The 12,318-nt window shown below is 50.8% G+C and overlaps 1 protein-coding gene across 2 annotated transcripts in view; it reads left to right on the top strand.

Moving 5' to 3' along the window:
• The window catches only part of gnsa (glucosamine (N-acetyl)-6-sulfatase a), a 36,994-nt gene extending 30,573 nt beyond the window's left edge, over nucleotides 1–6,421 (top strand). For both annotated transcript variants that reach the window (XM_045218850.1, XM_045218849.1), the window contains 2 exons: nucleotides 2,106–2,266; nucleotides 5,999–6,421. In XM_045218850.1, the coding sequence (XP_045074785.1) occupies nucleotides 2,106–2,266; nucleotides 5,999–6,074 (237 nt within the window). In that variant the 3' untranslated portion in view covers nucleotides 6,075–6,421. The remainder of the gene's footprint in view (nucleotides 1–2,105; nucleotides 2,267–5,998) is intronic.
• The last annotated feature ends 5,897 nt before the right edge of the window (nucleotides 6,422–12,318 follow it).

Raw genomic sequence — 12,318 nt, 5'->3', positions numbered from 1 at the left:
GAATGAAGTTCCTGCTGTACTGCTATGGGGACACTCAACATGGCCGCCAGTCCACCCATAGAAATAGAATGAAGTTCCTGCTGTACTGCTATGGGGACACTCAACATGGCCGCCAGTCCACCCATAGAAATAGAATGAAGTTCCTGCTGTACTGCTATGGGGACACTCAACATGGCCGCCAGTCCACCCATAGAAATAGAATGAAGTTCCTGCTGTACTGCTATGGGGACACTCAACATGGCCGCCAGTCCACCCATAGAAATAGAATGAAGTTCCTGCTGTACTGCTATGGGGACACTCAACATGGCCGCCAGTCCACCCATAGAAATAGAATGAAGTTCCTGCTGTACTGCTATGGGGACACTCAACATGGCCGCCAGTCCACCCATAGAAATAGAATGAAGTTCCCTGCTGTACTGCTATGGGGACACTCAACATGGCCGCCAGTCCACCCATAGAAATAGAATGAAGTTCCTGCTGTACTGCTATGGGGACACTCAACATGGCCGCCAGTCCACCCATAGAAATAGAATGAAGTTCCTGCTTTACTGCTATGGGGACACTCAACATGGCCGCCAGTCCACCCATAGAAATAGAATGAAGTTCCTGCTGTACTGCTATGGGGACACTCAACATGGCCGCCAGTCCACCCATAGAAATAGAATGAAGTTCCTGCTTTACTGCTATGGGGACACTCAACATGGCCGCCAGTCCACCCATAGAAATAGAATGAAGTTCCTGCTTTACTGCTATGGGGACACTCAACATGGCCGCCAGTCCACCCATAGAAATAGAATGAAGTTCCTGCTTTACTGCTATGGGGACACTCAACATGGCCGCCAGTCCACCCATAGAAATAGAATGAAGTTCCTGCTGTACTGCTATGGGGACACTCAACATGGCCGCCAGTCCACCCATAGAAATAGAATGAAGTTCCTGCTGTACTGCTATGGGGACACTCAACATGGCCGCCAGTCCACCCATAGAAATAGAATGAAGTTCCTGCTTTACTGCTATGGGGACACTCAACATGGCCGCCAGTCCACCCATAGAAATAGAATGAAGTTCCTGCTGTACTGCTATGGGGACACTCAACATGGCCGCCAGTCCACCCATAGAAATAGAATGAAGTTCCTGCTGTACTGCTATGGGGACACTCAACATGGCCGCCAGTCCACCCATAGAAATAGAATGAAGTTCTTGCTGTACTGCTATGGGGACACTCAACATGGCCGCCAGTCCACCCATAGAAATAGAATGAAGTTCCTGCTTTACTGCTATGGGGACACTCAACATGGCCGCCAGTCCACCCATAGAAATAGAATGAAGTTCCTGCTGTACTGCTATGGGGACACTCAACATGGCCGCCAGTCCACCCATAGAAATAGAATGAAGTTCCTGCTTTACTGCTATGGGGACACTCAACATGGCCGCCAGTCCACCCATAGAAATAGAATGAAGTTCCTGCTGTACTGCTATGGGGACACTCAACATGGCCGCCAGTCCACCCATAGAAATAGAATGAAGTTCCTGCTTTACTGCTATGGGGACACTCAACATGGCCGCCAGTCCACCCATAGAAATAGAATGAAGTTCCTGCTGTACTGCTATGGGGACACTCAACATGGCCGCCAGTCCACCCATAGAAATAGAATGAAGTTCCTGCTGTACTGCTATGGGGACACTCAACATGGCCGCCAGTCCACCCATAGAAATAGAATGAAGTTCCTGCTTTACTGCTATGGGGACACTCAACATGGCCGCCAGTCCACCCATAGAAATAGAATGAAGTTCCTGCTGTACTGCTATGGGGACACTCAACATGGCCGCCAGTCCACCCATAGAAATAGAATGAAGTTCCTGCTGTACTGCTATGGGGACACTCAACATGGCCGCCAGTCCACCCATAGAAATAGAATGAAGTTCCTGCTTTACTGCTATGGGGACACTCAACATGGCCGCCAGTCCACCCATAGAAATAGAATGAAGTTCCTGCTGTACTGCTATGGGGACACTCAACATGGCCGCCAGGCCACCCTACTAACTAACTCTCTCTCTCTCTCTCTCTCTCTCTCTGTCTGTCTGTCTGTCTGTCTGTGTCACAGGTGTTTGTAGAGGTATATAACATGACAGCAGACCCCTACCAGCTCAGTAACCTGGCGAAGACCATTGACCAGGAGGTCCTGGAGAAGATGAACCACAGACTGATGATGCTGCAGTCCTGTTCTGGACCGTCCTGTAGGACCCCTGGAGTCTACGACACACGGTACGCACAGACACACCACCACCACCACGCACAGTACACAGACCAACCACCCAGCTCTAACCCTCTCCTCTCCTCTCCTCAGACCATCCAGCTCTAACCCTCTCCTCAGACCACCCAGCTCTAACCCTCTCCTCTCCTCAGACCACCCAGCTCTAACCCACCCCCTCTCCTCTCCTCAGACCACCCAGCTCTAACCCTCTCCTCTCCTCAGACCACCCAGCTCTAACCCTCTCCTCTTCTCTCCTCAGACCACCCAGCTCTAACCCTCTCCTCAGACCACCCAGCTCTAACCCTCTCCTCAGACCACCCAGCTCTAACCCTCTCCTCAGACCACCCAGCTCTAACCCTCTCCTCAGACCACCCAGCTCTAACCCTCTCCTCTCCTCTCCTCAGACCACCCAGCTCTAACCCTCTCCTCTCCTCTCCTCAGACCACCCAGCTCTAACCCTCTCCTCTCCTCTCCTCAGACCACCCAGCTCTAACCCTCTCCTCTCCTCTCCTCAGACCACCCAGCTCTAACCCTCTCCTCTCCTCAGACCACCCAGCTCTAACCCTCTCCTCTCCTCAGACCACCCAGCTCTAACCCTCTCCTCTTCTCTCCTCAGACCACCCAGCTCTAACCCTCTCCTCAGACCACCCAGCTCTAACCCTCTCCTCAGACCACCCAGCTCTAACCCTCTCCTCAGACCACCCAGCTCTAACCCTCTCCTCAGACCACCCAGCTCTAACCCTCTCCTCAGACCACCCAGCTCTAACCCTCTCCTCTCCTCAGACCACCCAGCTCTAACCCTCTCCTCTCCTCAGACCACCCAGCTCTAACCCTCTCCTCTCCTCAGACCACCCAGCTCTAACCCTCTCCTCAGACCACCCAGCTCTAACCCTCTCCTCAGACCACCCAGCTCTAACCCTCTCCTCAGACCACCCAGCTCTAACCCTCTCCTCAGCCCACCCAGCTCTAACCCCCTCTCCTCAGACCACCCAGCTCTAACCCACCCCTCTCCTCAGACCACCCAGCGCTAACCCACCCCTCTCCTCAGACCACCCAGCGCTAACCCACCCTCTCCTCAGACCACCCAGCGCTAACCCACCCCTCTCCTCAGACCACCCAGCTCTAACCCTCTCCTCTCCTCTCCTCAGACCACCCAGCTCTAACCCTCTCCTCTCCTCAGACCACCCAGCTCTAACCCTCTCCTCTCCTCAGACCACCCAGCTCTAACCCTCTCCTCTCCTCAGACCACCCAGCTCTAACCCTCTCCTCTCCTCAGACCACCCAGCTCTAACCCTCTCCTCTCCTCAGACCACCCAGCTCTAACCCTCTCCTCTCCTCAGACCACCCAGCTCTAACCCTCTCCTCTCCTCAGACCACCCAGCTCTAACCCTCTCCTCTCCTCAGACCACCCAGCTCTAACCCTCTCCTCTCCTCAGACCACCCAGCTCTAACCCTCTCCTCTCCTCAGACCACCCAGCTCTAACCCTCTCCTCTCCTCAGACCACCCAGCTCTAACCCTCTCCTCTCCTCAGACCACCCAGCTCTAACCCTCTCCTCTCCTCAGACCACCCAGCTCTAACCCTCTCCTCCTCAGACCACCCAGCTCTAACCCTCTCCTCTCCTCAGACCACCCAGCTCTAACCCACCCCTCTCCTCTCCTCAGACCACCCAGCTCTAACCCTCTCCTCCCAGACCACCCAGCTCTAACCCTCTCCTCTCCTCAGACCACCCAGCTCTAACCCTCTCCTCTCCTCAGACCACCCAGCTCTAACCCTCTCCTCTCCTCAGACCACCCAGCTCTAACCCTCTCCTCTCCTCAGACCACCCAGCTCTAACCCTCTCCTCTCCTCAGACCACCCAGCTCTAACCCTCTCCTCTCCTCAGACCACCCAGCTCTAACCCTCTCCTCTCCTCAGACCACCCAGCTCTAACCCTCTCCTCTCCTCAGACCACCCAGCTCTAACCCTCTCCTCTCCTCTCCTCAGACCACCCAGCTCTAACCCTCTCCCTCAGACCACCCAGCTCTAACCCTCTCCTCTCCTCAGACCACCCAGCTCTAACCCTCTCCTCTCCTCTCCTCAGACCACCCAGCTCTAACCCTCTCCTCTCCTCAGACCACCCAGCTCTAACCCTCTCCTCTCCTCAGACCACCCAGCTCTAACCCTCTCCTCTCCTCAGACCACCCAGCTCTAACCCTCTCCTCTCCTCTCCTCAGACCACCCAGCTCTAACCCTCTCCTCTCCTCAGACCACCCAGCTCTAACCCTCTCCTCTCCTCAGACCACCCAGCTCTAACCCTCTCCTCTCCTCAGACCACCCAGCTCTAACCCTCTCCTCTCCTCAGACCACCCAGCTCTAACCCTCTCCTCTCCTCAGACCACCCAGCTCTAACCCTCTCCCTCTCCTCAGACCACCCAGCTCTAACCCTCTCCTCTCCTCAGACCACCCAGCTCTAACCCTCTCCTCTCCTCTCCTCAGACCACCCAGCTCTAACCCTCTCCTCTCCTCAGACCACCCAGCTCTAACCCTCTCCTCTCCTCAGACCACCCAGCTCTAACCCTCTCCTCTCCTCTCCTCAGACCACCCAGCTCTAACCCTCTCCTCTCCTCAGACCACCCAGCTCTAACCCAACCCTCTCCTCTCCTCAGACCACCCAGCTCTAACCCTCTCCTCTCCTCAGACCACCCAGCTCTAACCCTCTCCTCTCCTCAGACCACCCAGCTCTAACTCTCTCCTCTCCTCAGACCACCCAGCTCTAACCCTCTCTCCTCTCCTCAGACCACCCAGCTCTAACCCTCTCCTTCCTCTCCTCAGACCACCCAGCTCTAACCCACCCCTCTCCTCTCCTCTCCTCAGACCACCCAGCTCTAACCCTCTCCTCTCCTCTCCTCAGACCACCCAGCTCTAACCCTCTCCTCTCCTCTCCTCAGACCACCCAGCTCTAACCCTCTCCTCTCCTCTCCTCAGACCACCCAGCTCTAACCCTCTCTCCTCTCCTCAGACCACCCAGCTCTAACCCTCTCCTCTCCTCTCCTCAGACCACCCAGCTCTAACCCTCTCCTCTCCTCTCCTCAGACCACCCAGCTCTAACCCTCTCCTCTCCTCAGACCACCCAGCTCTAACCCTCTCCTCTCCTCAGACCACCCAGCTCTAACCCTCTCCTCTCCTCTCCTCTCCTCAGACCACCCAGCTCTAACCCTCTCCTCAGACCACCCAGCTCTAACCCTCTCCTCTCCTCAGACCACCCAGCTCTAACCCTCTCCTCTCCTCAGACCACCCAGCTCTAACCCTCTCCTCTCCTCAGACCACCCAGCTCTAACCCTCCCTCTCCTCAGACCACCCAGCTCTAACCCTCTCCTCTCCTCTCCTCAGACCACCCAGCTCTAACCCTCTCCTCTCTACAGACCACACAGCTCTAACCCTCTCCTCTCCTCTCCTCTCCTCAGACCACCCAGCTCTAACCCTCTCCTCTCCTCAGACCACCCAGCTCTAACCCTCTCCTCTCCTCAGACCACCCAGCTCTAACCCTCTCCTCTCCTCAGACCACCCAGCTCTAACCCTCTCCTCTCCTCAGACCACCCAGCTCTAACCCTCTCCTCTCCTCAGACCACCCAGCTCTAACCCTCTCCTCTCCTCAGACCACCCAGCTCTAACCCTCTCCTCTCCTCAGACCACCCAGCTCTAACCCTCTCCTCTCCTCTCCTCAGACCACCCAGCTCTAACCCTCTCCTCTTCTCTCTGCAGGTATAATTTTGATCCTCGTCTGATGTTCAGTAACAGGAGCCACCGGAGCAACAGGCTGAGACGGGGCCTGAAATAAGGAGATGAGAAAGGGAGGAGAGAGAGAGGAGGGCTGTCTGAGCCCATCCTGCTGTTACCTAGTGGCTGAGACTTCAGCCCAGTTGGGGTCAGAGGGGGACCTGCTGTCCACTCCACACTACAGCACTTTTAACAGGGAGGCCTTTGTCTGTACACAACACACCCCGTCTACCCTGTGTGTGTGTGTGTGTGTGTGTGTGTGTGTGTGTGTGTGTGTGTGTGTGTGTGTGTGTGTGTGTGGTACAGTAGCACCCAGTGATTCTGTTTATTTTAAGACATGGTTTGACTGATTTAATTTGACATGTTGTGTTCGCTAATTATATGAGGAAAATAAATTACTACAAATCAGCTGTTTTTCCAAATCATTAACAAGTCGTGACCGGCTACAGCAGGACTAGAAACCAAACACGTTGTTTCTCTTTCTCCCAGCAGGACTAGAAACCAAACACGTTGTTTCTCTTTCTCCCAGTAGGACTAGAAACCAAACACGTTGTTTCTCTTTCTCCCAGCAGGACTAGAGATAATGTATTGGGTCATTTTGGAGTCACTTTTATTGGAAATAGTAATATAATGTTTCTAAAGACTTCTACATGAATGTGGATGCTACCATGGTTACGGATAATCCGGAATGAAGTGTGGATGCTACCATGGTTACGGATGATCCGGAATGAAGCGTGGATGCTACCATGGTTACGGATAATCCGGAATGAAGTGTGGATGCTACCATGGTTACGGATGATCCGGAATGAAGCGTGGATGCTACCATGGTTACGGATAATCCGGAATGAAGCGTGAATAATTCCACATTTAATAATGTAGAAGTTGTTTAGAAACATTCTATTCTTATTTACAATAAAAGTGACTCCAAAATGACACTTTTATTTACCGTTCATTTCTATTGGACACAAGATATAATCTGAAACACAACCAAAACAAACAGCAAATGCATCCAACAAGTTTGTAGAGTCACAAGCTTGATGTAATCATTGTGTTCTAGGAATATGGGACCAAATACTTAAATTTTGACTACTTTAATACACAAACAAGTGAATTTGTCCCAATACTTTTGGTCCCCTAAAATGGGGGGGACTATGTACAAAAAGTGCTGTAATTTCTAAACGGTTCACCCTCAAATTAAAGATGACAGTCTGCACTTTAACCTCACAGTCATTGTATCAAGTGTTGGAGTGTACAGAGCCAAAACAAACAGAAATGTGTCACTGTCTCAATACTTTTGGAGATCACTGTATGTACTGTTGTGGCGTCATTTGGACATATTTACAGACCTTACAGTTCTGAGACATGTATCTGTAGTGGTACGGCCGGAAACAGTGGAGCGGTCAGGGAGACGGAGGGCCTTTTAAACTAACTGAATATGTTCTGATGATGGTCGTAGCTGTAAGGTCAGAGATTTGCAACCAGCATCAACTTTGTGTGTTTGGAATTCCCAGATAGTTTCTTGTTGACTATAACTCCTGATCTTTTCAGCAACATCTTTATTGCTAGCTAGCTACAGGGTGCATTTAGTTATTTTAGAGAAATAACGTCAATCACTCGGCTAACCTGTCAATCACACAGCTAACCTGTCAATCACACAGCTAACCTGTCAATCACACGGCTAACCTGTCAATCACCGCATTAACCTGTCAATCACACGCTAACCTGTCAATCACACAGCTAACCTGTCAATCACACAGCTAACCTGTCAATCACACAGCTAACCTGTCAATCACACAGCTAACCTGTCAATCACACAGCTAACCTGTCAATCACACAGCTAACCTGTCAATCACACAGCTAACCTGTCAATCACACAGCTAACCTGTCAATCACATCATTCAACCATCTCAGTATCCATTGTCCAGCCTCTGTCTCAGCTCACTGATGCACTTTCCAATCTGTCCAAACGGTTCCATGGTTTTGCAAATTTTTTTTTCCCGATTTAGTAGTTTTTGTTATGCGATTGTTATACATTTCTGGCTTGCGTTGCTTGTCCAATAAACTAAAGGTATTCTGAAATCACTGCCTGGTTCGTGGCGTTTTTTTTCAGTGTGTTTAAAATGTACTGTTGGAAAACCGAGATCTTACCACAGTCATAGTTAAACATGGACAGTGAGGGGAAAAAGGATTTGATCCCCCTGCTGATCAGCTGGATCTGAGGACCCATGCCAAATCTTTTTAGTCTCCTGAGGGGGAATAGGCTTTGTCGTGCCCTCTTCACGACTGTCTTGGTGTGTTTGGACCATGATAGTTTGTTGGTGATGTGGACACCAAGGAACTTGAAGCTCTCAACCTGTTCCACTACAGCCCCATCGATGTGAACGGGGGCGTGCTCGGCCCTCCTTTTCCTGTGGTCCACAATCATCTCCTTTGTCTTGGTCACGTTGAGGGAGAGGTTGTTATCCTGGCACCACATGGCCAGGTCTCTGACCTCCTCCCTATAGGCTGTCTCATCGTTGTCGGTGATCAGGCCTACCACTGTTGTGTCGTCGGCAAACTTAATGATGGTGTTGGAGAGTCGTGCCTGGCCATGCAGTCATGGGTGAACAAGGGAGTACAGGAGGGGGACTGAGCACGCACCCCCTGAGGGGCCCCGTGTTGAGGATCAGTGTGGCAGATGTGTTGTTACCTACCCTTACCTCCAGGATCCAGTTGCAGAGGGAGGTGTTTAGTCCCAGGATCCTTAGCTTAGTGATGAGCTTAGAGGGCACTATGGTGTTGAATGCTGAGCTGTAGTCAATGAATAGCATTCTCACGTAGGTGTTCCTCTTGTCCAGGTGGGAAAGGGCAGTGTGGAGTGCAATAGAGATTGCATCATCTGTGAATCTGTTGGGGCGGTATGCAAATTGGAGTGGGGTCTAGGGTTTCTGGGATAATGGTGTTGATGTGAGCCATGACCAGCCTTTCAAAGCACTTCATGGCTACAGACGTCAGTGCTACGGGTCGGTAGTCATTTAGGCAGGTTATCTTAGAGTCCTTGGGCACGGGGACTATGGTGGTCTGCTTGAAACATGTTGGTATTACAGACTCAGTCAGGGACATGTTGAAAATGTCAGTGAAGACACTTGCCAGTTGGTCAGCACATGCTCGGAGTACACGTCCTGGTAATCCGTCTGACCTGCTTAAAAGTCAATCAATCAATCAATTTTATTTTATATAGCCCTTCTTACATCAGCTAATATCTCGAAGTGCTGTACAGAAACCCAGCCTAAAACCCCAAACAGCTAGTAATGCAGGTGTAGAAGCACGGTGGCTAGGAAAAACTCCCTAGAAAGGCGAAAACCTAGGAAGAAACCTAGAGAGGAACCAGGCTATGAGGGGTGGCCAGTCCTCTTCTGGCTGTGCCGGGTGAAGATTATAACAGAACCATGCCAAGATGTTCAAAAATGTTCATAAGTGACAAGCATGGTCAAATAATAATCAGGAATAAATCTCAGTTGGCTTTTCATAGCCGATCATTAAGAGTTGAAAACAGCAGGTCTGGGACAGGTAGGGGTTCCATAACCGCAGGCAGAACAGTTGAAACTGGAATAGCAGCAAGGCCAGGCGGACTGGGGACAGCAAGGAGTCACCACGGCCGGTAGTCCCGACGTATGGTCCTAGGTGCTCAGGTCTCTCAGTTGGCTTTTCATAGCCGATCATTAAGAGTTGAAAACAGCAGGTCTGGGACAGGTAGGGGTTTCGTAACCGCAGGCAGAACAGTTGAAACTGGAATAGCAGCAAGGCCAGGCGGACTGGGGACAGCAAGGTGTCATCATGCCCGGTAGTCCTGACGTATGGTCCTAGGGCTCAGGTTCTCAGAGAGAAAGAGAGAACGAGAGAATTAGAGAGAGCATACTTAAATTCACACAGGACACTGGATAAGACAGGAGAAGTACTCCAGGTATAACCAACTAACCCCAGCCCCCCGACACATAAACTACTGCAGCATAAATACTGGAGGCTGAGACAGGAGCGGTCCGGAGACACTGTGGCCCCATCCAAAGAAACCCCCGGACAGGGCCAAACAGGAAGGATATAACCCCACCCACTCTGCCAAAGCACAGCCCCCGCACCACTAGAGGGATATCCTCAACCACCAACTTACAATCCTGAGACAAGGCCGAGTATAGCCCACAGAGGTCTCACCACAGCACAAACCAAGGGGAGCGCCAACCCAGACAGGAAGATCACGTCAGTAACTCAACCCACTCAAGTGACGCACCCCTCCCAGGGACGGCATGAAAGAGCACCAGCAAGCCAGTGACTCAGCCCCTGCAACAGGGTTAGAGGCAGAGAACCCCCAGTGGAGAGGGGAACCGGCCCGGCAGAGACAGCAAGGGCTGTTCGTTGCTCCAGAGCCTTTCCGTTCACCTTCACACTCCTGGGCCAGACTACACTCAATCATATGACCTACTGAAGAGATAAGTCTTCAGTAAAGACTTAAAGGTTGAGACCGAGTCTGCGTCTCTCACATGGGTAGGCAGACTGTTCCATAAAAATGGAGATCTATAGGAGAAAGCCCTGCCTCCCGCTGTTTGCTTAGAAATTCTAGGGACAATTAGGAGGCCTGCGTCTTGTGACCGTAGCGTACGTATTGGTATGTACGGCAGGACCAACTCGGAAAGATCGGTAGGAGCAAGCCCATGTAACGCTTTATAGGTTAACAGTAAAACCTTGAAATCAGCCCTTGCCTTAACAGGAAGCCAGTGTAGGGAAGCTAGCACTGGAGTAATATGATCAAATTTCTTGGTTCTAGTCAGGATTCTAGCAGCCGTATTTAGCACTAACTGAAGTTTATTTAGTGCTTTATCCGGGTAGCCGGAAAATAGAGCATTGCAGTAGTCTAACCTAGAAGTAACAAATGCATGGATTAATTTTTCTGCATCATTTTTGGACAGAAAATTTCTGATTTTTGCAATGTTACGTAGATGGAAAAAAGCTGTCCTTGAAACAGTCTTGATATGTTCGTCAAAAGAGAGATCAGGGTCAAGAGTAACGCCGAGGTCCTTCACAGTTTTATTTGAGATGACTTTACAACCATCAAGATGAATTGTCAGATTTAACAGAAGATATCTTTGTTTCTTGGGACCTAGAACAAGCATCTCTGTTTTGTCCGAGTTTAAAAGTAAAAAGTTTTCAGCCATCCACTTCCTTATGTCTGAAACACAGGCTTCTAGCGAGGGCAATTTTGGGGCTTCACCATGTAAAAGTCTTACTCACATCGGCTACGGAGAGCGTGATCAGATAGTCATCCGGAACAGCTGGTGCTCTCATGCATGCTTCAGTGTTGCTTGCCTCGAAGCGAGCATAGAAGTGGTTTAGCTCGTCTGGAAGTCTTGTGTCACTGGGCAGCTCGCGGCTGTGCTTCCCTTTGTAGTCTGTAATAGTTTTCAAGCCCTGCCACATCCGACGAGCGTCAGAGCCGGTGTAGTATGATTCAATCTTAGTCCTGTATTGACTCTTTGCCTGTTTGATGGTTCATCGGAGGGCATAGCGGGATTTCTTATAAGCGTCCGGGTTAGAGTCCCGCTCCTTGAAAGCGGCAGCTCTACCCTTTAGCTCAGTGCGGATATTTCCTGTAATCCATGGCTTCTGGTTGGGGTATGTACATACGGTCACTGTGGGGACGACATCATCAATGCACTTATTGATGAAGCCAGTGACTGATGTGGTGTACTCCTCAATGCTATCTGAAGAATCCCGGAACATATTCCAGTCTGTGCTAGCAAAACAGTCCTGTAGCTTAGCATCTGGGTCATCTGACCACTTTTTTATTAACCGAGTCACTGGTGCTTCCTGCTTTAGTTTTTGCTTATAAGCAGGAATCAGGAGGATAGAGTTATGGTCAGATTTGCCAAATGGAGGGCGAGGGAGAACTTTGTATGCGTCTCTGTGTGTGGGGTAAAGGTGGTCTAGAGTTTTTTTTCCCCTCTGGTTGCACATTTAACATGCTGGTAGAAATTAGGTAGAACGGATTTAAGTTTCCCTGCATTAAAGTCCCCGGCCACTAGGAGCGCCGCCTGTTTGTGGTGGTAAATAGACAACTATGAAAAATATAGATGAAAACTCTCTTGGTAAATAGTGGGTCTACAGCTTATCATGAGATACTCTACCTCAGGCGAGCAAAACCTCGAGACTTCCTTAATATTAGATTTTGTGCACCAGCTGTTGTTTACAAATATACACAGACCGCCACCCCTTGTCTTACCGGAGTCAGCCGTTCTATCCTGCCGATGTAGCGTATATCCCGTCAGCTGTATGTT

The sequence above is a fragment of the Coregonus clupeaformis genome, unplaced genomic scaffold (genome assembly GCF_020615455.1).
Source record: "Coregonus clupeaformis isolate EN_2021a unplaced genomic scaffold, ASM2061545v1 scaf1851, whole genome shotgun sequence".
NCBI lineage: Eukaryota > Metazoa > Chordata > Actinopteri > Salmoniformes > Salmonidae > Coregonus > Coregonus clupeaformis.
Note: the sequence above shows the minus strand (reverse complement) of the source record. Positions and strands in the feature narration are given on the sequence as shown.